This window comes from Cardiocondyla obscurior, linkage group LG02, assembly GCF_019399895.1.
Source record: "Cardiocondyla obscurior isolate alpha-2009 linkage group LG02, Cobs3.1, whole genome shotgun sequence".
Classification (NCBI taxonomy): Eukaryota; Metazoa; Arthropoda; class Insecta; order Hymenoptera; family Formicidae; genus Cardiocondyla; species Cardiocondyla obscurior.
Genome location: NC_091865.1, coordinates 3,102,026 through 3,127,626, shown reverse-complemented (window position 1 = coordinate 3,127,626; position 25,601 = coordinate 3,102,026). Strand labels below are relative to the sequence as shown.

At 35.2% G+C, this 25,601-nt stretch overlaps 2 protein-coding genes across 2 annotated transcripts in view; both read left to right on the top strand.

Annotated features, from left to right (window-relative positions):
* Positions 1-1,631: 1,631 nt before the first annotated feature.
* On the top strand, positions 1,632-5,258 carry LOC139113127 (uncharacterized). The gene is made up of 2 exons (XM_070674052.1): positions 1,632-2,117; positions 3,470-5,258. Exons 1-2 carry the CDS (start codon positions 1,779-1,781, stop codon positions 3,791-3,793), a joined length of 663 nt encoding a protein of 220 aa, XP_070530153.1. The 5' UTR covers positions 1,632-1,778; the 3' UTR covers positions 3,794-5,258.
* Positions 5,259-19,052: 13,794 nt separating this feature from the next.
* LOC139113131 (uncharacterized) overlaps positions 19,053-25,601 on the top strand; it is a 48,224-nt gene continuing 41,675 nt past the window's right edge. Inside the window, exon 1 of the mRNA XM_070674059.1 lies at positions 19,053-20,380. Coding sequence (XP_070530160.1) covers positions 20,290-20,380 — 91 coding nt within the window. The 5' untranslated portion in view covers positions 19,053-20,289. The remainder of the gene's footprint in view (positions 20,381-25,601) is intronic.

Below are 25,601 nucleotides of genomic sequence, written 5' to 3'. Positions count from 1 at the left end.
AATTAATTTAAACGTTATGTCTAGTATAATTCTATAATCACGCGGGCTTTTAATTAAAATATCATTGGATAACTATCCCAATTCGTTCGAGTGTATTGGAATTATTTTAACAAACTTTAGTGGAATTGGGCCAATGCGATGGATGTTCTACGTTTGAATCGAGCCGCTATTTGTTTTCCTTTGTTCATGATATACGCCGCGAAATAACACGTCACTACGAGTCGCAACTTAATCGGGCGTGAGAAGATCTCTAATCTTAGTTCGGTGAATTCACGAAAGGCCTAATTATAGTATCGCCTTTTATGGCATCTCCCTTATGCGATACAATCTACGTACGCATCGACGTACGTTCGTTACGTATGCTTCATTCAGAAGTTTTTGTCACCATTTTCTTCTAAGCATCTCGACGGAAAAGAACTGACTTCCTGACGTCAAAATTTCATATACGTTTGCCAAAACGATCGAAATTAAATGCCATTCATAAACGCACGACGAAAGATCATAGAATATGTTTTTACTTTTTCTTTTCCAATTAAAATTGTTTCACAAATGACAGTCATTAAAAAAAAAAAAAAAAAAATGGAACTTTTTTATTCTTATTCTCTCTTACTCTAATTACGATTTAAAAATATTTTTTGAAAATTATAATTATTTCTAATTCTTATTAAAAACGAAATTCTTCCAAATTACATATCGCGTCTATAAATAGCGGATAAAATGAACATTGAAAGAAGTCGATGCCTCTTACTACAAATATTTTTCAGCTTCATTCTTTTCGATTCCAAATATAGCCGCACGAATCTTTTGAACAATAATCATTAGACTTGTTACTAATAAATATAACTGTTTTAAGTATGACGAGATGTCGATCGCAGATCTCTATAATTCATTTGACGACACGGCTTTCCCCGTTTGATTCATAATGCAAACACAACGGTATTTGCGTCTAAATAGTGCGCGAGGCATTTGAAAGATTTCTGATAGAATTACGCGTACTTTTGCAGCACATGCACATGCCGTGACGACAGGTACCGTTCGTGTTTCGAGGAAAATCGGAACATTTATACATGCGATCCGCGAAGCGCAGCCAATAGAAACTGATACTAAGTGAACACGTCACTTAAATAAATTTAAATAGTTACGCGACAAAAATCGAAATAGAAATAAAAATATACACACATGAGTTTTTGCGTATAATAAAAAATAGTAATACATAACCTGCGATACAAGTTATTTTCATTATATCCAGATAAACCGATTTCTAAATTAAACATCAGAAAGTTATCTTTGCAATAATTTTGTCATTAATAAAAAAAAAGTATTTAGGAATAGTTATATGATTAATTATTGAGTCGCGTCGGAAGTCATATTACATATCTGTGTTACTGTGACATAAAAATGCTTAAAAATAAAATAAATAAATATATTTATTTCAGTAAACGAGATGCTCGATTATTCCGATTTTCTGGGGTTCACCGGCGGTACGGTAAAAAACTGTGGACAAAATCTTTACTGCAACCCCACCGTCTCCGCAAAAGACGTCGAACATGCGTGCGTACGTAAGATTGTTTACACAATCCCATATATAAAGAGGAAGAACGAGAGTTTGACAATCTCAGTTCACTATCTCACGTCGATCGAGAATATTGTTCAGTGCCTTATCGTTATCATTTTTCCTACAAGTCGATTCTACGAGACCACCCGTTGAATTGCAAGAAACCTCGAAGAAAAAAAAAAAAATAAAAAGGAAAACAAAATTCGCGACAACAAATTTAAACATGTTCCTTGAAAGAATTTGCCAGCTGTCAATTATCCTTGCCGTTGCTTTCGCGGCTCCGAGAAACTTCGGTTCGACACCGGCATGGCATCAACCATGTGGACAACTCGATTTGCAGCCTGTTCCTTCGAAAAATCTCAAGGAGGAAATGAGGAGCAGTTTAGAGAGTCTAAAATTGCAACATCAGCTGACAATAAAAGACTACTTGAATCGAGATTACGAATATCTATACGAGAGAGTCAGGATCGGCGTCGACGATCATCAGTATATACCTAATTGGGTACCCGGCACAAAGGACGTGAATCTTGTAAGAAAACTGGCCGACACTAATACCCCAATGGTGAGTGCATCCACTTATAATATTGTTACTCATTCACATCGTACGCGTTTCGAGCCGCTACCTAAATTCACCGTTATTAAGTATTTCAAACGGATTATGCAGCCAAGAACTCTTAACGTGAATATACGACACCAGTTGCCCATTACTTCGCTAATAAAGAAATATTCCAATCTCTCACAAACTTCTTTATGTGCGAAAGTTGCTATATACGTCAACTTTTCTCAATTAAAATACTTGCAGTCAAAAAAAAAAAAAAAATTCTCTCTCTTCCTCTCACGATCATTCTACGATATTTCATTAGTATGCCTGATCGTAGCATTGTTAATAGCGTTAGTTTCTTCGACTGTTCCGGATCTTATGGTGAAATTTTTTTTTTCTTTTCTTTTACCTCCGCGTTCACGCTCACAATGTTACCCTCTCGAGCTGTTAGTTTCTTCTCGATTTTTAATATTCATCGCTTGTAACCGGCGTTATAATACGCATGAAAGAGCAATCTGTGCGAGATACGGCCGCGCGTAGGGGAGAGACGGATAACAAGCGTGCGGGAAAGAGAGAACAATGTTGCAGGCCACCGTTGCGTTTTCAACGGCCAGCCGGCCAGGCGGCTGACCACCCGGTTGCAATTGATTAACGCAACGTTAAATAACAAATTTTAATGAGACGGTAATTATTATAAAGTAGCAGGCGAACAGGAGCGAGCGCGGTCTTTCGTGCAATGCGCGCGCAATGCAATCGTACGTGTGCACTCATGTTCGCCGGGTCGTGCGGCTGCGTAATCGCGCTCGTCTGCTTCCTCGATGCGAGAACGCTGATAACGCAAGGCTGATATCGCGACCCGCGGTACTCCCTGGATGCCGCCGTTCAGGGTGCGCAGCTCCCTCCTTCCCTCGCGCTGCCACGCCCCGGATCGCCGGAGTGCAGCAACATTGATCCTCGGCGTTGCACTTTGTTAAGGTTTTAGTCGCGACTTCTCGGAAGATGAGGTTTTATGGGGATCTTATTTCGCGGCGGTCAATGATAACGCGACCGAGAGCTGAGTTTCGCCGATTAGAAAGTAACTCTACGATCGATTTGACTCATAACATCCGCCCGTCTGCATATTTCAAACATATATCATTCGCGCGTTTTTTTTTTCTTTTCTTTTTTTTCTGTTTCACATTCGTGTGGTGTCTACAGATAAAATAATTTTGCAGTTCTGCTAGAGTACGTTGTAATGAGATATTAAAACGTAGCAAAACAATGAATTAAATCAGGCTTGAAAAAATATCGCTGCATTTACATATTTAAATATTAATTAATAAATTTAAGTGTTAAAACAATATAATAACTTTATGATAATTGTTCTCTCGCAGATTGTCGATCACTATCCGAAGTTGCACATGGATCTTCAGAAATTCGCCGTGGCATTCGAGGAGCTAATCGAGGATGAGCCGAGTTCCGAAATCCGACAGGCTCTTAAGGCGACTCAGTCATACTTGACGATGATGTTATGCGAAGTTGAAAGCAATATTATATCGTTTCCTACCGTACAGTTCCCGATACGCGTGGAACGAGACATTATGAGCTTTACCGAACGAAATCCTGTCGACGAGACGCGGAGACTCATCAGAGATTGGGGCGTCATTCTTAAATACCGAGACTATTTACATGCTTGGAGGCACGTATTCGACTATTAGGTGATATAGAAAAAAATATATTTGTCACCAGCGGGTCATCTCTTAGTCTCATCAGAAGAGAAAGACAAGAAATATGCACCAGCCTATCGTAAAGTGCATGTAAATTGATTGAACGCCTGCTACGAGAATAGCCACAAAACTTCCGCTTATCATTATCAGCACGATAATGCAGTAAACGTTAAAATTGACAATCATCGGTCGCAAGTAGCAGTATTGCAAAATCTGCGAGAATTACGCATTCGCTCCATAATACCGTGATAACTTCCCAAAATTATTTATTAAATTAATTATTTATTATCGCGGCTCACGATGGAATATGTAGCGCCTAGTATTTATTCTTACGCGTATATTATTTATTTAATATATTAATTATTTATTTATTTGAATCGATAGTACCTTGATCGTACCTTTCGAGAGGTACCTGTGACCGGTATCGGATTCTAAGATCCTCGGTTACGCTTTGTGATAATCAGTCACGACGGTAATTGTATTTATTTTATCTTTGTGACAAGTGATCACTGATAGATTATTTATGAAAGACATTACTTGTAAAAGAGACGGAGTTTTTTTTTTTTTTATATTTCGCGCAGTATTACGTATTTATAACTCAAGCGAAATGTAATATATTTATATATGTTATTTTGTACTTTTAATAACTTATTCATAAATTTTATATAAAAATTTGCAATAAAAATTATTTATTAAATATACTTGGGTGAATTTTCATTATCGTTATCCGATACATATCCGATCTTTATAAATTCTACATTACAGTGATGTAAGAAAATCATGACAGATGTCTCTAGGTAGAACTTACATCAAAGAGAAACACGAGAGCGGTTATCACGGCCTTTCAAAACTCATGTATCACTATTGCCAGCAATATTCATCGTATGATATTTGATAGACACATACATTTTGCAAATTGCAGATCAAATTAAAATAATACTGTATATTTTATTTAAAAAAATCTTACTTTGTTAGTCAATTAATATTAAAAGTAATGGTAAATGAAATTCACGAACCCGACAATTTCTACAGTTGATATCTGGTTATCAGACGACAGTAAAATAATCGATAGTAAGTAACGTATTAAATAAATTCGTAAAAATAAGCGCTATTATATTCGATTGCTAACGTACATTAATTTTATTTTATTGTCAAATGCATAATAAAATAAAGTCATTAAAATACCAGCTCGTGCTAAAAATCTTGTACAGAAAGTTTAAATCTTTTAACGGCCACGTGAAATTTATAATTAAAATCTTTCCCACGTCTTCGAAATTATAATATTTCCCAAGAACGAATGAGACAAAGATTTCTCCTTATGTACTTATCGTACTTAGAATCCGTAACTTTCATTCATGTGATTTCTACTCTTAATGAAACAAGCAATTGTTTAATTATCTCATTATTAAATACTTTTTAAAGAAACATTTAAATTTTCTTTTGCGTGAGAAGGTATTAAAACAATGCTTGTAATTTCACCATTTTATTTAAAAAAAGAATATAGTGTACCGCGTAAACCCGCATTTAAGAATGCATACAATGAATCACCAGTGCAAAAAAATATCTTATTTCCCATATTATCATAAGTTTCATAACATCAGTTACTATTTTTATCTTCTTTTATTTCAAACAATTACATATTTCTGAAATAAATATTTTAAATATCTTCAATGGATTTTTCAAAATTTATCGAATAAGAAAAATTTTTGATCAAAATAATATTTTCTTAAAGATTATTTATTTTACTTTGCAAATTGCATATAACAAAAAAAATTTAATAGTTAAATAAATAGTTGAGAATTTAAAACGGAGAAGCCTCTTAATTCTGTAAGATCACGAAGTTCGTGCCCGATCATAGCAGATGCGAATCGTAGTTGCTGGCATTCAAATGCCAGGCTCTTTGTTCGCCAGTTTCCACGCCAAGAATTACACTTCTACAGATAGTTACCGCCGTACATCCACTAAAGCAATTCCTCGTATACAATATGCTTCGCATCTGCACGGATCGCAATAATTAGATGGCGCAGGACGCTCACGAACAGTATCGAGTAAGCGAGATTAGTTAGTAGTCGATAGTCATTATACGTTGTTGCGATTTATCAGCAAACGTCGTGAGAAGAACCGTGAACTAAAAAAAAAAAATACATGGTGACACCGGAAGGCGCGGGGCGTCTTTGCATCACTTAACACTTCCAACGTATAATATAATCTTAAAGAAAAAAAAAAAAAAAAAAACCCGTAAGAAATGTCTTCGTGTCTCGTGTCCTTAATTATCAAACCGCAATTACCGCGTTATGTAAAAAGTAATGTATACTGATGTTATGAAAATCTCTCATGACACAGGGTTAATAATATCAAATGGCCATGGCCCCTTTCTACCAAGATTACGTCTGAAAAGTGAACACGCTATGGGGGATGACACGTCGTCAATCAACAACAATGGTCGCACTGACGTTGATATCAATGCTAACATGTCTCGAGAATAGGATGCACAATGATCTTTGTCATTAAAATTCGTGGTACCGCCCATCAAGAGACAGCCCCGGCATCACGGAATCGCGCAATAATCCCGACGTTCACACCGTGCGAAATTGCCGGAAGGTTCTTACCTTCACTTAGCATGAATTAAGCCCGTGAAATTGTGTTCATCGCATATTAAAAAAAAAATCAACGATATTATTAAATATTATTATAGTAATATAATTTATTAAAAATACGTTTTTATGAAACGCGTTTTTAATTAAGAACAATTGGTACTAACATATTAAATATTTCTTTCTTTTTTTTATTAGTATTTAACGTAAAACGATATTTCTTAATGATGAAGAAACTACTGGTTATGTAAACAGCAAATAAAAAAATGCTAAACACGATTAATGTTAGATCTTTGTACCTAATAAAATTCCTTAATACTTTTTTTTTCTAATTTTTTATCAACAAAGAAAAAGATCTTGCGTGGGTTAAAATGTATATAATTAAAGACTCTTCCATAAATCCTAAAAGAACACGAAGACTAATCATGTATGCATTTCGTAAGTGTGTTCGTATAAAGTGTTGCTTGTATGTTTATTCGCTTGTACAATTGCATCTGTCAGCTGTGCGGAAACGTTTCGAGATGTCGATGCAATCTTCGAGAGACCCCTTCCTGTACCCGAGAATGAGAAAGTCATTTCGTGGTTGCGCCTATGTCACGGATGACGCGTGTTGTCATACAGGTAGTAATCGTTCTGTCGAATATTAGTATAAATCTTACATTCACGCGAAACCATAAACTCTATCAGATCAGCTGACTTAGCTCACGCTATACCCGTAGCATCTGCTGTGCAATTATACATCAAAAGCAAATTTATATTCTATATCTTTAATAAATATCATTTTTACATTAAAGAAATACACGAATTGAGGAAAATTTTACTGTGCCTTGATTTTTAATCCGCGTAATGCTGACGCTGCAAATGTACAAAAAAAAAAAAAAAAATAAAAATAAACGTAATCAATCGCTTTCCAAGTTACGAAATAGAAGACTTGATCGGACGTCGCACGGGCACCTAGACGTCAGATAATATACTTATGTCACTGATAGATTTCGCAATGGCATTGCCGTTCGTGCCAGAAGTAAGAAAAATATGTTCTGCTGTCCGTCGACAAGTCTGGAATCCAGAAATCGAGAAAACACAACCGGTAGTCGATGAATTGAGTTCCGACTCGTTAAAGTGGTGTAACCTACGGGTCAGGCGTCTCAATAAAAATCCTCCGGAAAGTTTCTCTTAATTATAATTACTATGAATTAAATGCTGACGCAACGTGCCCGAACGGCGATTCTTTTATTTAAGTTGGTTATTATTTTTCTATTCGCCTATACTCGCGTGTACGTATATCGCTGTTACGGTACAGTAATTTACAATGTGTAATGTTAAAATAAACCGCGACGCGAGTTCGAGAATATATTTCAAATTAATCAAGAAAGTTTTAATATGCATAGTCATATATTTCGAAAAGTGTGAAATTCTGCACAATCGTAATTTCGTCAAATAATAGCATCCGCATTCTCTTATCGTTTATTTGCGGCGTTCGTGCGGCACACAACAAAATTTACAATACGAAATACCTAACTCGAATCTAACGTATCAGAATTTAAATCACAACGTACAATCATGCACTATCAATAGAATCTCGAGTAGTAAAAGAAAAAAAAAAAAAAATTATGAGTCCTCACTTGACGCGCATGTTTCTCGAAACAAAAAAAACGAAAGCAATGACCCGTTACGAACATTTACTTTGATGACTCGATTCTTTATTTTAACGTAATAAATGCCTTAGTTCCGCGATCGTGTCGAGACGAGGAAAGGAATTCTAATAATCTCAACAACTATAATTTAATTGACCGTATAATGACAAACCGTCACGAGCGCAATTCAACAGATTGATTTCCGCTTTTCTTTTGCGCCACCAGCGCGCTGCAGTAATAAAGATAAGAAATTACAAGATACGAAACGATAGATTTAACGAGAAGCCGAGGGAGTGCCGGCTGAAAAGGTTTCCTTCTAAATGCCGATTCGGTTCTACGACTCGCCGCGCAGTGCCGGACCTTCGTTCTTATCTGCGCTATCCCCGCATATTTCCCTCGGATTTTCAGCTTTTTATCCCGCCGATGCGATTTATTGCGCGGCTGGTCGAGAAACTCGAGAAGCGCATCGAGATGCACGCGTGACTGCCCTTGATCCGCACGCGGTTCACGTACGTCGTTAATTGATGGAACGTCATCACCAACATTTAACATTGTTTTTGGCGTGCTATATCAGTCGATGGATGTTTCAAGATCAAACCGTGTAATCGATCTCTCGTTGCCCGAAAGAAATATCGTGCTTCGCGTAAGTACATTAGACGTAATTGCAACCCATTACCGCTACGCTTCTGAATTATCAAAGATTTATATCAAATGAGAGGCTTGGTGAAACTCATTAGTTTCGCGAGCTCATCTCACTAAAGATGACTTCCTCTTTACAAAAAAAAAAAATAATAATAATAATAATTAAGACGTCTACGTGGGGTAATTAATTAACAATTACGTCTAAGATGCAAGTATGACGCAACCGAGTATTTCAGTTAGAAATTAACTTACATAATTATTAAAGAATTTACGAAGAAGTCGTTCCCGGAGAATACACGTTAAACGATTTGTACGCGTCGCACGTCAGACCGAGAGGGAAATACATTCCCGCACGTGAGCACAATTATGCAAACCTATCGGAGGTACGATGCAATAAACAACAAAGATCGCCTGTGTCTCGGCGCATGTCGATGACCGCCGTTGAGCGCCGCGGCGGCTTTTGTATTTCAATGCCCGGACTCGGCACGCGGGTGAAAGACAAGTGGAAAGAGGGAGCGTTCTGGCATTTGGGACGGCGATTGTCGGGAATGCAAGGGCACGGAGTTACCTGGTACCTGCCTCGCGCATCCTCGCCGTCGTCGCCGTCAGCGGCGGCGGCGTTATAATATCGCCATTATGCCAATGAGACCTCGTGGAAAGGCATGAGCGCGGAGCCATCGACCGTCCCGTTTTCAAGGAGAAACTAGGAAGAGAGTCCGCGAGCCCTCCTTCTTTCCGACGACGACGACGACGATCGATTGAGCGTATTGATCGATAGCGCTGCGCTGATTTACTAGCAATAAGTTTGTCAATTGGACACGCGCGCGAGAAGAAAATGGAAAGCCGGAGGAAAGGAGTCTCGCGCCGCTGCACGTACGGTGACCGGACTTAATGAAGGAAGCGGTCACGTTCGACGAAGAAAATACGGATCGTCCGGCGATTTGAGACATCGTGTATCACTGTCCGTGATTATATCTTTCTCGTTGGAAATTCACGCAGTACGGTAAGACAAATCTGTCTCATTAATCGTCACTTTCACTTTCTCCGATTCATTGACGCGGACTCGGTAAAATTTCCCTATCGTCGGAACAATGTAATTACCTATCGGGATAATGTTACGGCTTGCCAATAATTTATTTTTATCAAACTCATCAGCAATAACGTTACCCACGCTCGAGCTCGTAAATTCAATTGGCATCTAAATCTGTTATAAAGTGTCACGGGTTCGAATGGAAGTCTACGCGCCCGATGTCTCAATCTCGTTGATGGAAATGCATCTTCGACGGTGCGTCGCGTTAAATATCGCCTATCTTTTACGAGCTCGCGGCTAGTTTTTATAGCCGCAGTCATTGCCAGATGACTCGTGTGTGGCATACATTCACGTTTATGAATAATAAGCGCGTAAGTGGCGACGACGTAAGATGTAAACGTCATCGAGTTAATCTCACACTGGAGACAGAAGTTATCGCTCGCTCGGCCGCTACTTAGAGACGCTTTACGACCACCGTCTGAGAATTTCAATACCGCGCAATTGTGCAAATTATGTGTGGATCGCGACCTGCGGGCCGTCTCAAATATATCTGCATTTGTGTTATATATATGTTGCTCGTTTGACCTCGGATCGTTTTATGCCGTCTATAATTTATACGATCGTATCGTTTAAATTATCCGAAGATGTCATAAAATATACCGCGTGTTACTAATAATATCCCTTATATATGGTTAATGCCGTTCTTTTTTACCGACGCTAGATTGATATACGCGCGTCTCTCCGACGCAGCTCTTTTTCGTTTCCATAAAATTCCATCAAAATCGCAATCAAAAGTCTAATTACATCGTTTTACTTCGATGAAATGCGTTTAACTATCGTGATTTATTTGAAGAACGGAATCTGTAAACGTGCGATAAATGTTGATGATATTGAGATTTATAATCTTTGCATACGTGTGGTAATCTGTGTTCTCATACAAAATATAATTTCTTTCTTCGTCAATTATAAAAATTAGTTAAAAATTAATTATTTAGTTAATACAATTTATTTTTTGCTTTTAAGACTAAAGATCGTTGTTCGATATCGATACGGCGATATCTATGCCACAGTGATGCCATGAATGCTATTTACTTTGAAAAGGTCTAGAAAGTTCACGCGACAAGAATTCAACGCATGAAATGTACGGGAACATTAAATACACACAGGTGCCTTCGAGTAATGACACGATATGCCATTAATACACGACTCAAGCAGCTCACGCGAGGCTGCTAGATAAGGTATACAATGGTGAGAGATGTGCATTGACCTATTCAGCACCGGATTCACTACGGTTGCTTTATTAGCTAGTCGATAAAAGCACGTGCACCTTCTCTTCGAAACGTGCATAAGCCACTTAGTCGGTTAAAATCACGTGAATGAAACTAAAAGTTAAACTAGAAATGCTTGTTGTATTTATATATTGAAAAAATACAAGCCATAATGCGTTATTAATTTTTTTACAACATTTTTGTTGGTCGATCCGTCATGATTATGAATTAAATAAAATTTAGGAAGGTTCATGAACGAATTACGTAATCGAATCTTTAAGTTTAAAAGCTTTCTGTATTTCATGACAGCTCATTAATTTAATAAATCCGACTATAAGTTACATTAAGAATTATATTGAATTATAAAATATTGCTGATGCCGCTGTTACTGTTTTATTAAGCGACATCGAGATCTCAATGACTTAACTTTCCATATATGAATACAACTCGTTTAGCATCGATAAATCCCGTCATATTTACGAATGTTTGAACCTCAATGTATGTGCTAAGATAAATTAGCAATTTTATCAACTAACAAATGCTTTGATATAGCTCGTGCCTTTTAAATCCTCCTTTTGATATGTAAACGAGATTTAAAGAAAAACACTGAACAGGATTTCCGTTCACCTGTGTCATTTAATAACAAAAAAAAAAAAAAAAGACCCTCTGACGAAACGAACGTTGCCTATATTCCTTTGTAAATGCGACCGCATTGAAGAGTCGGTTAGACATTTGTTAGTCAGATGCGATTGAGAAGCAATCGTCATCATTTCTCAAAAAGAAAGTTACGCGGTACCTTGTCAAGTATCATCTGTGACCCGTCAGCCGCTCTCTACGATGGAAGCAATCAACGTGCAGTGAAAGCATTATACTCACGTGCTTCACACTAACATAAAATGTGCACTTGAATGTAATTCATTGGAAAGTATTAATTAAAAAAGAAAATAAAAAACCTCAACAGAACTAGAGATGTAGCTAAATAAAAATTTACATCTTTACTCAGACAATTTTACATGTCCTGGCGGCTTATTGAAGAGCTTTTAATCTGCTTACATTTCGAGCGATGTAACGGCGATGTAAGGCGATCGAAAAATTACATAAGATTATCCGGCAACAATAGATTGCGTAGGTAAAATCATTGACGCCCCAGATTCCAAATAACTCCCAGTAGCCACGCACTTGCGTGCATTATGTAAAGCTCCGGAAATATTATTGCACAAGTGGCGAGACTTATCGATATCGAATCATCGAACAAGACAGAATGGTAATGACATTCAATTTATTATTGTTACGTTGGCTTATAATTCGACCTTTAACTACATTTAATGTTATACGTATTTTTTTCTTTTTTCTTTAATATTGCCTGTTTATTAATTAAATTAAAGTTACTTAAAATATATACGAAAACAAGATAAATATAGCAAGTACCGTACGGTAGAAAATTAATGTAAACGATAAAATGCAAAATACGATTTAAAATAGATAGTTAAAATTAATCATGCTACTCTGTCGTCAGTCCGATTACAATAGAACACCTTATCAAGTAATACTTGTTTCTGATGATTGCCTTATGATACTGTCACTCTTATCCCGGATTACTAACTCAAGCAATTACATATATTAGACTGTTTTGACAGACAAGCGAACCAACGATGGAGTGATATCGAATTGATTCTAAAGAAAATATATGCAAGACTAATCAGATTAATCTGTGTGTGGCCATTAAGTAACGCTAAGAATCAATCAAACCTAATTTTATCACATCGTTCATGCGCTTATGACGATATAAATTATAAATTTCAAGGTTGTATTAATCAAATTTCGTTACGAGCAAGATCAAAATGTGATTAAGATCAACGTTTGAACTAATCAGAACGCGTAACCGTGCTTTGAAACTATTACTAATGTCTTTGGCAACTGAAGAACGACACGCCTCGACCTTCACCGACGAACCAGTCGGAATGCGAAGGATCTCTCGAACTAAAAAGCGTTAACCGTGTCGAACGAAGGAAGCGATGGCAAATACCGGACGAATATCGGTCCGCAAAACACTATAGCCATTGTTAACGTGGCTTATCTTGCGCAATACAAGCACATTCGCTTGTGGACCGGTCGCATTTAATATTCATCGACTTGTACGGCGGTTCGCGTAGTGTAATCTTCATCGGCATTTAAAACGCGCGTACCACGAAATCGATAGCTAATGATCTTCGATTCGACATGTGATCTGCTTGAACAAGCAATCGAGATACTTTGACCTATTTGCGATACCGTGTCGTGTTCACTTTTACTATGAATAACAGATGTATCAAAAAGTTACACATGTAATTGTCATGTTCCATTAATCGTAAAAAAAATTTCTCAATATAACTTTGAAGCTCAGAATATTTTTATATGAAATTTTTCTAAAACCTAATTATTGTACGAATAGTATAAAAATTGTTTATGAGATATTATGGCTCACGTTAGTAATTATAAAACGCATTGTAATATTCAAATAAAATATTCGATTTTTTTAAGACAGCTCGCGATATGAGTAAGAAATATGTATGATGAAAGTGCAGTAAAACATGGTTTTAGTGCACTGTTCTCAACAATGTAAGATGGTACTAAAAGATATCGTTAATGTTGCGTACTCTACCGCGTATATTTTAACTTAATTATATAATATGTGTCTTACATAAAGAATTGCAAAAATAAAATTTGATAAAATGTCTTTGTTGTCTAATTTCGTCTGAGAAAATAATAAAAAATAATTTTACGTTTCTGTACAATCGAAATAAATTAAAAATCTTACTTAGCTAGCCAATGCAACTAACCCCATACGTAATTGTTTCCTGCACATGTTTCCAAACTCATTAATAATAATCAACAAGTGATAAATATTGGTATCCACGTAAAATCATATATACGATCGATTTGTCATTGCGACAGTTCGCCACTCTTGTGCGCGGTAATACTTTTACTATCGTTTTTGTAACGACAAGAGACCTATACCAAAGATCTAGGACAAAGATAAGTACATTGACTGCACATTAACCAAAAGGATTCGTCTTCTTCGTCGTCTTTCTTTTCTAATCTAACATTCGTATCATTGAGACAATAAACTTACGCAAAGAGAAATTTAAATTATTCATAGCAATTTACATTTATGCAAAAGTTATCTATTTTAAATAACAGAATATTTAAAAAATTCTATTTTTAGAAATATGTAAGAATTTTTATTTTTTTTATTTCGCTGACTGTAGCAAGTAGAAAGTTACGCGTGGTGAAGCACGTATTTTAGAAGGAACTTCCGCATTTTAAGGTCACATCCCCATTATTTCCACTTCCATTATGGCAATTCTCAAGATGACAATGACACTTGTTCATATGAATGCACAAAGGAAATAAAATGATGTAGGATAGACAATTATAATCAAGGATTAAATGTAAGAATAAAATTAAAATTATATGATTGTGCATATAAAAAGTGAATGTAAGTACCAAAATATAAAAGTAACTTTTAAAAGTTTTCAAGTGTAATTGCTCGGCGTATCAAAATTCATTAGTTTGTTACGGTCCAATCGTTACTTCGCTTTAGCAAAACGAACCTGCCTCACACATAGGATTAATAGGCTAAATAATGATCAATCACGGTAGATCGAGCACTCGGAATGTCTATCTTTGTGAGTGTAAAAGAAATGCTGGTATATCGATCATAGATCGATCCACGTAAACAGTATATGAAAGTCCGCGCCCTGCTTTTTCAATCGCACGCCGCAAGTAAATCCCGTATGATTTTTTGTTTCTATCGCGGTTTTGGCGAAGTGTAGATAAAATAAAGAAAAAGAGAAAAACCAGCTTGGATCGTTATCGCGTCAATTACTTGCTTATTCTCAGTCCGCAAGACTTTTTCACTCGCAGATACGTCGAAGAGCACACGTGATGAATTTCGAAATTAATTATCGTGGGAAATCGTATACGCGATCGAAATTATTTTCCATTTGAATCGAGTGAAAATAAAAAGCTACGCTAGAAACTTTCGGAGAAGCGTTGGGATTTTTTTTTTAATTAAATAGAAACTCTTATGCTAGCTCGGAAGAAATATTAGGCAGCTATTATCATGAAGTGCCTCATTGTAGCCGCTTTGAAAGGAGTAATTGCACTCAATCGTGACTTCATGCCATGTTGCTTTAATGAACCTGTCTGAATGGCAAAATTACTAACTACGTTTAAGAAGCGGTAAGTAGACTAGCATTTAAGAGCATCAGTCATTAAACAGTGTAGATTGTCTCAAAATTTTCACGTTTAATTCCGCATTTTATTTAACCGGTGTTATTTATTTATTGCAAAATATATCGCCATATTTTTTTCGACTGTTTCAATCTGCGTTTTTAGCTTTTTAAAATTTTTAATTACCAAAATGTGACTTGTGTTTAATGCAAATGCAGCAGACTACGTGCTCGTGTATAGGTGTACATTTAGCAAACGAACATCGAACAAACAGCATAACTTGTGCTCGTTCAGAAAGTGTATAGACTCCTTAAGACGTGCGCGATTAAAAATATTCCGCAGTTTCATCAACTATCTCGCCTACGTGTACCATCAGTTCTTTCTCCGATTGCAATAAATGGTAAAGAGTCGCAGTAATCGCGAAATCGTAGGAGTTTCTCGTTATGATAATTAATAACGCGGAGCCTAATTCGATGGCACGTCTCGGTGCAAATGCGATACAACAGCGTCTTCTGAAACGTCTTGATAATTGATTAGCTAATTAACCGAGTTCCGACATGTATCTGCCTCGAACGCAAACAAAGGAAAAGTAGTATTCCGCGACCAGGATTTAAATTTACGCCTCTGCAATAAACATCGATCGAACGTGCATCGTAAAGATTCGCATTATCGCATAACATTATCATTTGACCATACACATTCTTTCACTTTTATTAGATAATATTTCTAAACGTTAAAAAAAATCCATTTCCGTTTATCGCTTATATCAAAATATTACGTAAACATCTACAGATTTCAGTCGGCACTATTGATAAATCTTACGTAGCACATTCCGAAAATTGTATCGTGATTAAATGATATGGAATTTTACGAACTATATTATAACCTTTACTTTAGTAAAAATGTCTTTTAATCGGTAAATTCAGATGGAAGTCTTTAACAGTCGAAAGTGAACTTTCTAAATAATTAAAAAAAAGATTTATAAGATCTTGATTTTAAAGTACCATAAAGATTATCCAAGATGACTTTGAAATTTATTGCTAATAAATATTTATCAATTATCAAGCGATTATATAAATCAGCAGTCGTATCACATTGTATTAACATTGAATTGCAATGTAAGCAACACTACGAAGCAAATCGATCAATCAAGTTGTCACAAAATGTATGCGCATACTATTTTGTCCCACCAAATACTAATTGCATATTTACTAATTTTAATTACAAGCCGTAATTTTAGACATAAATAAAATATGCAAATACAGCTTTGAAATAATACAACTCGTTATACAATATAAATTATATACTGCAGATAATTCTTGAAAAAATTGAAAATAAAAAGCCGTTTAAATCTACAATTTAAGCTAATTTCTATTTAATTGACTTATATTTTTAAAGAACGCACAATAATTGTTTTAACGATTCGTTCTTTATAGAATCATTGCATAATTCGAGTTGAATCAATCGCAACTGAAGATTTAAACAAGCCACCAGAAAGCAAAGTGCTATAACTGCGCCGATATTGCACCAATCTAAATTGCGCCAGAATTTGAACCGCAGAAGTCATTAAAAGCCAATGAAAATTTCTATACGTGTATACTGATTAATGGTGGATAGACGTTTGGTAAAAGGAATGCTTACCCGTTGAAATAAACGACTGTCCGAAGTGACATATCTCGAGTGCGCTTGTAAACATGAAACTAAACATCTCGAATAAAAATTACTTAGCGTGCATTTTTAATTAAGAAAAAAAAAAACTGTCCGTCAAAGAAACTGTTAAACTCATTTTAACTTTATTATCTTAGTTCTCGCGTTAATTAAGATCAGAGTCAAGTACTTTGATACTTGGATTGTTGCGAAAAGATATCACGATATGGAAATGCAATTAAAAAGAAAAATGTTAGAACGGGAGAGGCGCAGAGCAACGTCGAGCGTGTGTCGACACTTTCCTTAGTATAACTAATTATTAAGGATGTTTGCACCACCCAAGATTAATGTGTCGGGTATCAACACAAGCTCATAGTCTTACCACGACATCATCGGCACGAGAGAAAGGAGGCTGCTGTGAAATACCATTTAAATTGAATCACCTCCCAAAATCAGAATTACTAATTAACGTTGTGATTATTATCAATTTTCCGTTCATTTTTCTCTTAAAAATTTATTAACATATAATTATACACCTACGATATATCCGAGTCTCGAGCAAAGTATTTATGATGGAAATAATATAATCAATTTGAAATTTGTTTTAATTTAATAAGAAATTTTATACCAAAGAAATAATAATTTCCATTACAATTCATTGCAGACTCAATCTTGATAATTTGATAATTACAACTATTTGCATTTCACGTAAAAATATGAAAACACGCTTTTTGTCCATAAAAAATATTCTAACGCTAACAGAACGATAAAAAATATGGATATTATAAATCTTTTACTTCGAAAACAATTCATAAAATATAACTTTTTCCTCCAATAGAAACATATAATTAGAATTCAATAAATACTTTAGATATGAGATCATTATATTAATCAAGTATAATTGGATTTCGCGTAGTTTGCGTCAATTCAAGATCGATCTGATTTGCTTCAATACGCATGATTAAGATTGCAACAGCCACTATCTCACCATATCAATGATAAGTACAGAACATTACTATCATATAATCCCACATATCGACTTAATATGTACGATTTGGTATGACTACTTTCACGTTCCTACTAATTACCCTTTTTATCACGAATATCATATCTTGTGGAATTCCGTTTCCAAAAGTAACTAACAGCTGTACGAAACACTTTTCTGATAATTACTGCGAGAGCATTACTAATTTCAAAACAAATTTACGAATTCTTTTCCGTTAGTTTTATAAAGCAGTAATAAAGCTAATGTGCGATATTTATTTTATATTCAGCATCTCTGCGCTTAATGAGAATACAGATTAAGACGTGTGAATACCTAGTGATGAATAACGAGCCCGTAACCTCTTATAGCTTGACGAAAATCATCTAGAGATCTCTCTTCTTCTCAGAGCCGAGAGAATGATTAACGATACTCAAAATAAAATCTGCCCGACTTTAAAATAATGAGGCTTGCTAAATCACGGAAGTGGAAAAACCGGTTTTATTAGGATGGTAAGTAATTTACCGAAATCATCTTCCCTTTATGTTCTCGCATAAAATTTTTCTCTAATTGCTTTAAGCGTTTTTCAAAAAATTATATATAATTCAGATATTAAATTATTCCTCTTTTCTCTCTCAAAAAAAAAAAAAAAAAAAATTGATACATAAAATAAAATAAAAAATTTTCTCGAGAAATTAAATTATTTAATTACATATTATATATAAAACAATATCATTAAAGTCATTTACTAGTGCACATATCTACTTTACGACATTGATGCACGATCATGAAAATGACCCGAGTACTTCAAGCTTATGAATTAGATTGGCGCCTTCGGAGCGATACATTAAGCAATATAAAATGTATAACTCGGGAGGATTGTCGAAGCTTTCGAAACGTGCGAACGAATTATTTCCAACGACCAAGGATAATGATCTCGGGTGTAGTAATGATTCATCTAGGACAGCGACTGACCGACAAGGTGCAATAGACAATGAATCAAACGGCAGATTTGTTTCGCGACCTAACACTGTAAAGCGTATATATTTATAAAAAAAAAAAGAAAAAAAGGAAAGAAAAAATTTAACCGGACTGAATTCTTTTCGAGACGTGAGAAAATCTTGATTATTGACACAAACATCCATCATTATAATAAACGATATGCGTTAAGCATAATTGAGAATTTTTTATGCAAGATTTAAAATAAATTCCACTATTTTTGTCTAACTAAAAATAAATTGTGCTGCTACATGTCACATAATTTGTCATCGTTGGTTATTCGCTGCATTGCGCAACGCATTCGTGACATAGTTTGGAAAATTCAGAAAATAACACGAATTGAATAAAAATATGCTTCGTGAGTCGCATTGTCTCATATTAATATCTGTATACTATATCGTTAGAGCGAGAATAAGAATAACGACTCAAATGATAAATAAAGGAACTCGTAAAAATTTTAGTCTGCCGATCTTTCACCTATTTCTCGGTTATATCGACGATTAATCATAGAATAGTGTGAGATAACGAGTGGTTACTTTGGTAATGACACCGGCATTGTAGCTAACTATACGATCAGCGACTCATCGAGCATGTAATCGATAGTGCGGAACATATACCTGTAACTTTGCGCTCGTAATTACATTTTCGTGTATTTACTTTTTATTCCATCAATTACGGTTAGGTTCACCACCCATCGGAAATGATTACGTAAGCTAGTGCAAAATGCCTGTCTGTATTCATATCGATATTTAAAATTAATGAAGCCGATGATCGTTTATTAATTAAAGCAATACATTAAACTTCTTTTTCGAGTTATGTCAAACTGTCAATAATGTGTGCATCGAGAAAACGTGCAATTGGATTCGTATCTAAATTTGATAAATTATTAAGTAACTCGTAAAAAAAATCGTGTTTATCGTGTCGATAAAAAAAGCAATCGTTAATAAAATATGCCAAAAAATTAATTAATTAATAACGACAACGTTATAATAAATTTGTATTGTTTTTTTTTTTTCTTATGTCTTTTATTGTAAGGCTCGTAATTTTAAGGATCGCATTCTGCATATTTTAACTGTTTTACTTTCGAAGCGGTTAAAAATAATATTTCTCACTACTCTAAAACTAAAAGTATGATCCGCGGCATGAAATTTTATCCTCTGCCTCGTGGTATGGTCAGCAACGTGTACAAGAGCCGTCTAGAATCCCCTCTTTCAGAAGAGGTGCTTTCGTGCACACGTATAAAGCCAGTGAAAGCGCCAGGCGGCTCTCCAGACTACTTCACCGTCCGATAGCGTTAGGAGCTCTGCCAACGACTCGTATGGCAGACTTAGATTAACACCTGAGTATCTCTCATGTAAGCGTGCACGTTAAAATAAATTTTTTTTTAATTTACCGAATCGTGCTTAAGTTTTCTATCCGTGTGTTAACGAATTTCCTATCAGTTGTGATCAGAAATAATTTAGATCGGGAGTGATTATGAAGATGCATCACGTTGGAATTTTGGCTATCCTGTTACTTGCTGGTACCGAGATTTTAGGACATCCCACACAAGAAAGATTAATGCCAGGTAAGTGATATAAAAAACTTTGAATTACTTTTAAAATATTAGTGTAAATAATTTGACATTCTGTGCTATTATAAAACAAAGTAGGCTTTGTATATCGTGTGCCTTATCAATCTCATTAACATATTAAGAATAAAGCAACTAAGACATAATAATTTTAAGTCATTCTTTATTAAAATAAATTAACTTTCGAGCTAAACTAATAAAAGTAATAACCTATATCTTTCTCGGTAAACTTTTAAATTAATTTTTTCAACAAAAATAAAATTGATTAAATTATTTAAAAAATTAATTAATTATAATTCCCTTACTAATGCAAACTATCATGAAACTTAAGAAAGCATAAAATACCGAATAATGTTTTGACACTCTATGATAATTACGGAATATTTTTCTTTCATGCGGCTTGTACTATTATGCTGAAAGAGAGAAGATGAGAACATTCCGCAATTTCAAACATAATAATTTTTCAAGAAAAGTCTTAGTTACTCCCACTGCTATCTTTTCTCTATTTCGTTTTATCATAGTTATTACGTCTGGCTTTATCCCGGATAATTATGTCTCCACCCTCTCTCTATCCTTCATTCACGAAAGTGGAACATTTCCTTCTACAGATGCTAATCCTGATAACCTCGGAGAATACGTCTCTCTGGGACGTGACAGCGCTCAAAACTGCTATAATGCAGATTTCTCGCTTCTGCCATTATCCCACGAGCGATCTTTTTCAACATCATTCTCTTATTACTTCGTATCCAGGGCTCTGACATTTGTCGAATAAACATCGATAAAATGGGTATTACAACACGTGTCATTCAAATGTGTATGGGAAGCTGCGAAAAGGCTTGTAAATGGCTATATGAATAAGCACGTGAGTCTGGCTCGTCGCGAACTATGCTCACGAGATTCGCTGCCTACGCATATATGCTCGTCGGCGTTATATGTGAATACCGCGGCCTACAAGGCCTGCAACTTTACTACATTTTTGTTACGAACACTGACGTAGAAGCAGGGTCGCCAGATGTAGCGGTACTTGCATATTGCAATCAGAAAGTGCCGTTTTACAATCGAAATATAATTTCCCGAAGAAAACATTTAACTTAAAAATCAATTTAAAAAAATCTTTTGTAAAAAATATGCAAATTCCGTCTAATTGAAAGATAATTTGCAAAATTTTTCAAAATTTTACAATTACACGTAACTTATAAACAATGAAATTATTGATACTTCTAACTGTTAAAAAAAAAAAAAAAATACACTATGAATTAAGTAAAGAATTTCTAATAACATAACGTGCATATATACATTTTTGCAAATTGGCTAAATAGTACAATTAATTCCTTTTAACGTAGTCCGCCAATGCGATCTCGCAATCTCGCATTTAATAATTGTAGCATTCACACCTACACATGCGTCATAATCAATGGCGTTGCGTAGACATTGGAGCATAGACGATAATAACAATCCCTACATCCGCACGCGAGAGCCAGTATCACGTGCCTCACGTGATTACACGTGCATTTGCACGTGCCGGTTATTGCCGATCAGTACGGACACGAGAGAAACGGAGAAAGAGAGCTTATAAGCCTTTCCTCATAGAGATTAATACCAATCGAGGGGAAAAGTCTGACCAAGTCACGTGCTTGCGATAGTTGCTCGCCTCGAATCACGCGACCTTACGTTCTGTCAATTAATGACTATGTGACGTCCTCTCGGTCGCCCGTGAAAAAAAAAAAAGAGAAAAAAAAAACTTGTGACTAAACCTATCTATGTCATCAATACTAATCTTCTTCTTTTCAATTTCGAATCGCATAATATATAGCCTTAGTCGCAATCCCAATTAAAAGTTTAAAAATACTGAATCTCTTTCACGTTTTATCTTTTTTGCGACAATCTCCTTATTAAGAAGAAGAGAATACGATTAAGAGAAAATTTATCCCGGGAGATAAGATTCTACGAACGCAGTGACATTGACATTGCCTGTCTTAAATTAACCTTGTATAAGCAACTGACTAGTTGTAAAACAAGTGATATAGTCGCACGTCGTTGAACCTACAAATTATACTAGTGGAGACGGAGAAAGTGTGAGAAATTCAGGTGAGATTGCGGGGTATCGAATAATGACACTCTCGCGGCAAAAAATAGAATGGCAACATGCCTGTCATTGACACTGATTTACTTTCTCGTCTAGCATGCTAGTATAAGGAGAGCCAAGTTAAATTTATAATATCGATAAAGCTCCTAAAAATAAAAAAATTAAAAAATATTGTATAATTAAGTAGCGCACGAGTATAATCTTTGTTCGATACTCATAATTCACAGATATCGCAACGTATCGTTTAAATTTTTCAATAACTACAACTTCCGGCGGTATAATCATTCAAGCACTTTCTCCGTTTGTAAGACATAAAGAAATAAAGTATTGTAGCATGAGCATTCAAGAATTATAATTTCTATTGATCTTACTCTTTCGTCTTTCTCATATTACCGATTGAAAGCATTGAGCGAGCGAGCGTGGTTAGATCAGTTGCAAAATTAATACATTACAAATGCTGGGAAATATTACTCCCTACTCATTTATAGATTTAATTTAATAAACTACCTGTGGTGTTTTAAAACGTTGATAAGATTTATCGAAAAGTAATGACTTTAGTGACATTTTAGCGCGTAAAAACGAGTTATGATCACGATCCGCGATTTTATTATGTCCTTATACTTATTATATTTTTAACAACATTCTGATAAATTTAGCGATAAATTAAATTTCTTTTTTTTGTTTTTTTTTCTTTTAAGATAAACTTTCTATTTATGATCTGTATCCGTAAAATTTTCAAAGCGTCGTTAACACTATTTTTATTTAATGATGACGATAAATATGTGAATTTAAACGTCAACTTTCTACAGTAGTTTAACCATAATCAACATTATTAGTATCGACGTGCACACCCGCTGTCAGACAGATTTACGGTAACGGGAATATGTTAATTAAGTCGGTACGGAAAGGACCCCCAAAGGACCATAGGATTTAACTTAATTCGAGCAATTAACATTTTTAAACTGCCAGTTCAACAACTGTACGGTGATTGATGGCGCATTTTAAAATGGAGATCGACTCCACCTCGTTCCTTTGCCGATACAGTTTTTGTTTTATCATAAGAACCGTGAATTCTTTCTCAGCAATTATTGAACCTCGATTGGTCCACCATCACCGATCGCTACAGAATTAGCCCCCTTTCTTCTCCTTTCTCATAGCGTTTGCGAAATCGATAGAAAAGTCTAACTATTATTCTATTTACATCTAAAGCAGACATGAGAAACTGCAAAACTATTTCTTATTACACTGCAATGTATAATTCGTAATACAATTTAAGAGAGAAAACAATCTTTCTCAACGTTTACTTATTAATTTTACTTTTTGACTAATTGCCGATAAAAATGTACAATTCCGCGTTTATAAAAATTGTTATTCCGCGAAATAAATAAAATAGTGATAATTTCCTAAATAAATATAAAAGACTGATTTTAATTTTAGTTCTCGCGTGAGAATCATTAATTCTATTTTTTTTTATTTCCTGCGCGTATGTAGTTCAGTAGCCGTAATAGAAATTTTCACAAAAAGCGCATTTATTCTTGTACGCTTTTATGCAGAATTCACGTGCATGAGAGCGTGGCGGCCGGTACGCTGTTCGATGCACGTGACGAGTAGTGCAATACACTGCACGTGGTCACGTGCACCAGCCGCGCGTTACCGTCGCGCTACGATAAGTCGAGTTACTTGGGTTGTGGCTTTTGCTCTCGATATACTTTAAATTAAAAAAAAAATCTTTATTCATTATTATTTATCATTACATCAGTTATATCATGTGCATTAATAGCGATTCAGTATCTCACGTAATAAAGCAAACGCTTAGCTTCACGTATTTTATAATTTTGCAAATAAAAACAAATTATCATCATAGAAACTCGATATTAACATGTAATATTCCTTCGTTGTAATATTCAATTTGCTAATATATATTTATTGCAATATTTTATTATAACAGTATTTGATCTAAACGCGAACAACGTCTTCTTTAAATTAATACGACAAGCTAGTCACAACCGACAGTAACTTTATCTTGTTACGGTGACGTGTCTCAGCGCGACAGCAATAAAACTTCTTGCGCATATCATAACACGTAACACTAAAAACGAGCTGGAAATAAAAAATGGTCACAAAGACAGGACAACGTATCTGCTTTCTCAGTTACTTAATTGCATCACCGAACAACCATAATTGGATGCTATCCGCCGCAGCAATTTCGAAATTAAAACACTGATAATAAGCCTTATTCCTAAACAAGGAATGACTTACCCCGCAATAAATCCTAACGCACGGTGCTGTTAACGCTTACGTTTTGCGTTTCCACGTGGACTAAGTAAATGCCTAAGAAACACGCGTTTGCCGGTAGCAAATTCTTGCACGTTTTATTTAACGATACATGTATATCGATCGATTGTATGTGGCAACGGTCCGTTAAGGTTTTACCACGACCAATATCGGGCCTGGCGCTTTTCTAGGTCAAACTTACATTGCACCTAATAAGTTTAATTATGCTAGTGAACGCGTTTAAACTACCAGGGGTTTGACCGCGTACAGGCTGGAATGCAGTTCGTAATTGTCAGCTTGATTTTCATCAATAAACTATTAATCCATAAGATTTACGAATAATAATAATAATATTCTTGAGTTCTTTTTTTCATTTTTTTTTCTTTTTTAATAATAACTCGATTAATTTTTGTCCTTACTGGTGTTCTATTATTTTTCCACGCTTACTTAATCTTTTGTAAATATTAAAAAATAATAATGTCATTATATTATAATTTTATTTATTAATTATTTAGTTACTATTAAATACGCCAAATAAATCATTTTTACCGCCCACTTACGCAGCATGCATAATGCAGCGTATAGATTCGTCGAATTATTATGGCAATGTTATAAAAAAGAAAACAAAAAAATGCAGCTGCAACTTGACCATATGCTTAAATAAATAGAAACGTGCAATTCACACGAATGTGATGCCGATCAACTAGTTTTATCGGCGTTTACCATTTTCGGCAATAGAAGTGTAACCGACGTTGCAAAAAGAGCAAAGGCGCTGTCTCTGGGTGAAATTAAGAGATTACGTACATTTCCTTGTTCGTCCTTGCATGCCTAAATAAAACGTAAACTTCCTGCATACGT

Bases quoted from the DNA above. Each gene is read 5' to 3' on its own strand.
- LOC139113127 (XM_070674052.1), top strand. From the start codon at position 1,779: ATGTTCCTTGAAAGAATTTGCCAGCTGTCAATTATCCTTGCCGTTGCT. The intron at 2,118-3,469 runs GTGAGTGCATCC...GTTCTCTCGCAG, and splicing joins CCGACACTAATACCCCAATG to ATTGTCGATCACTATCCGAA.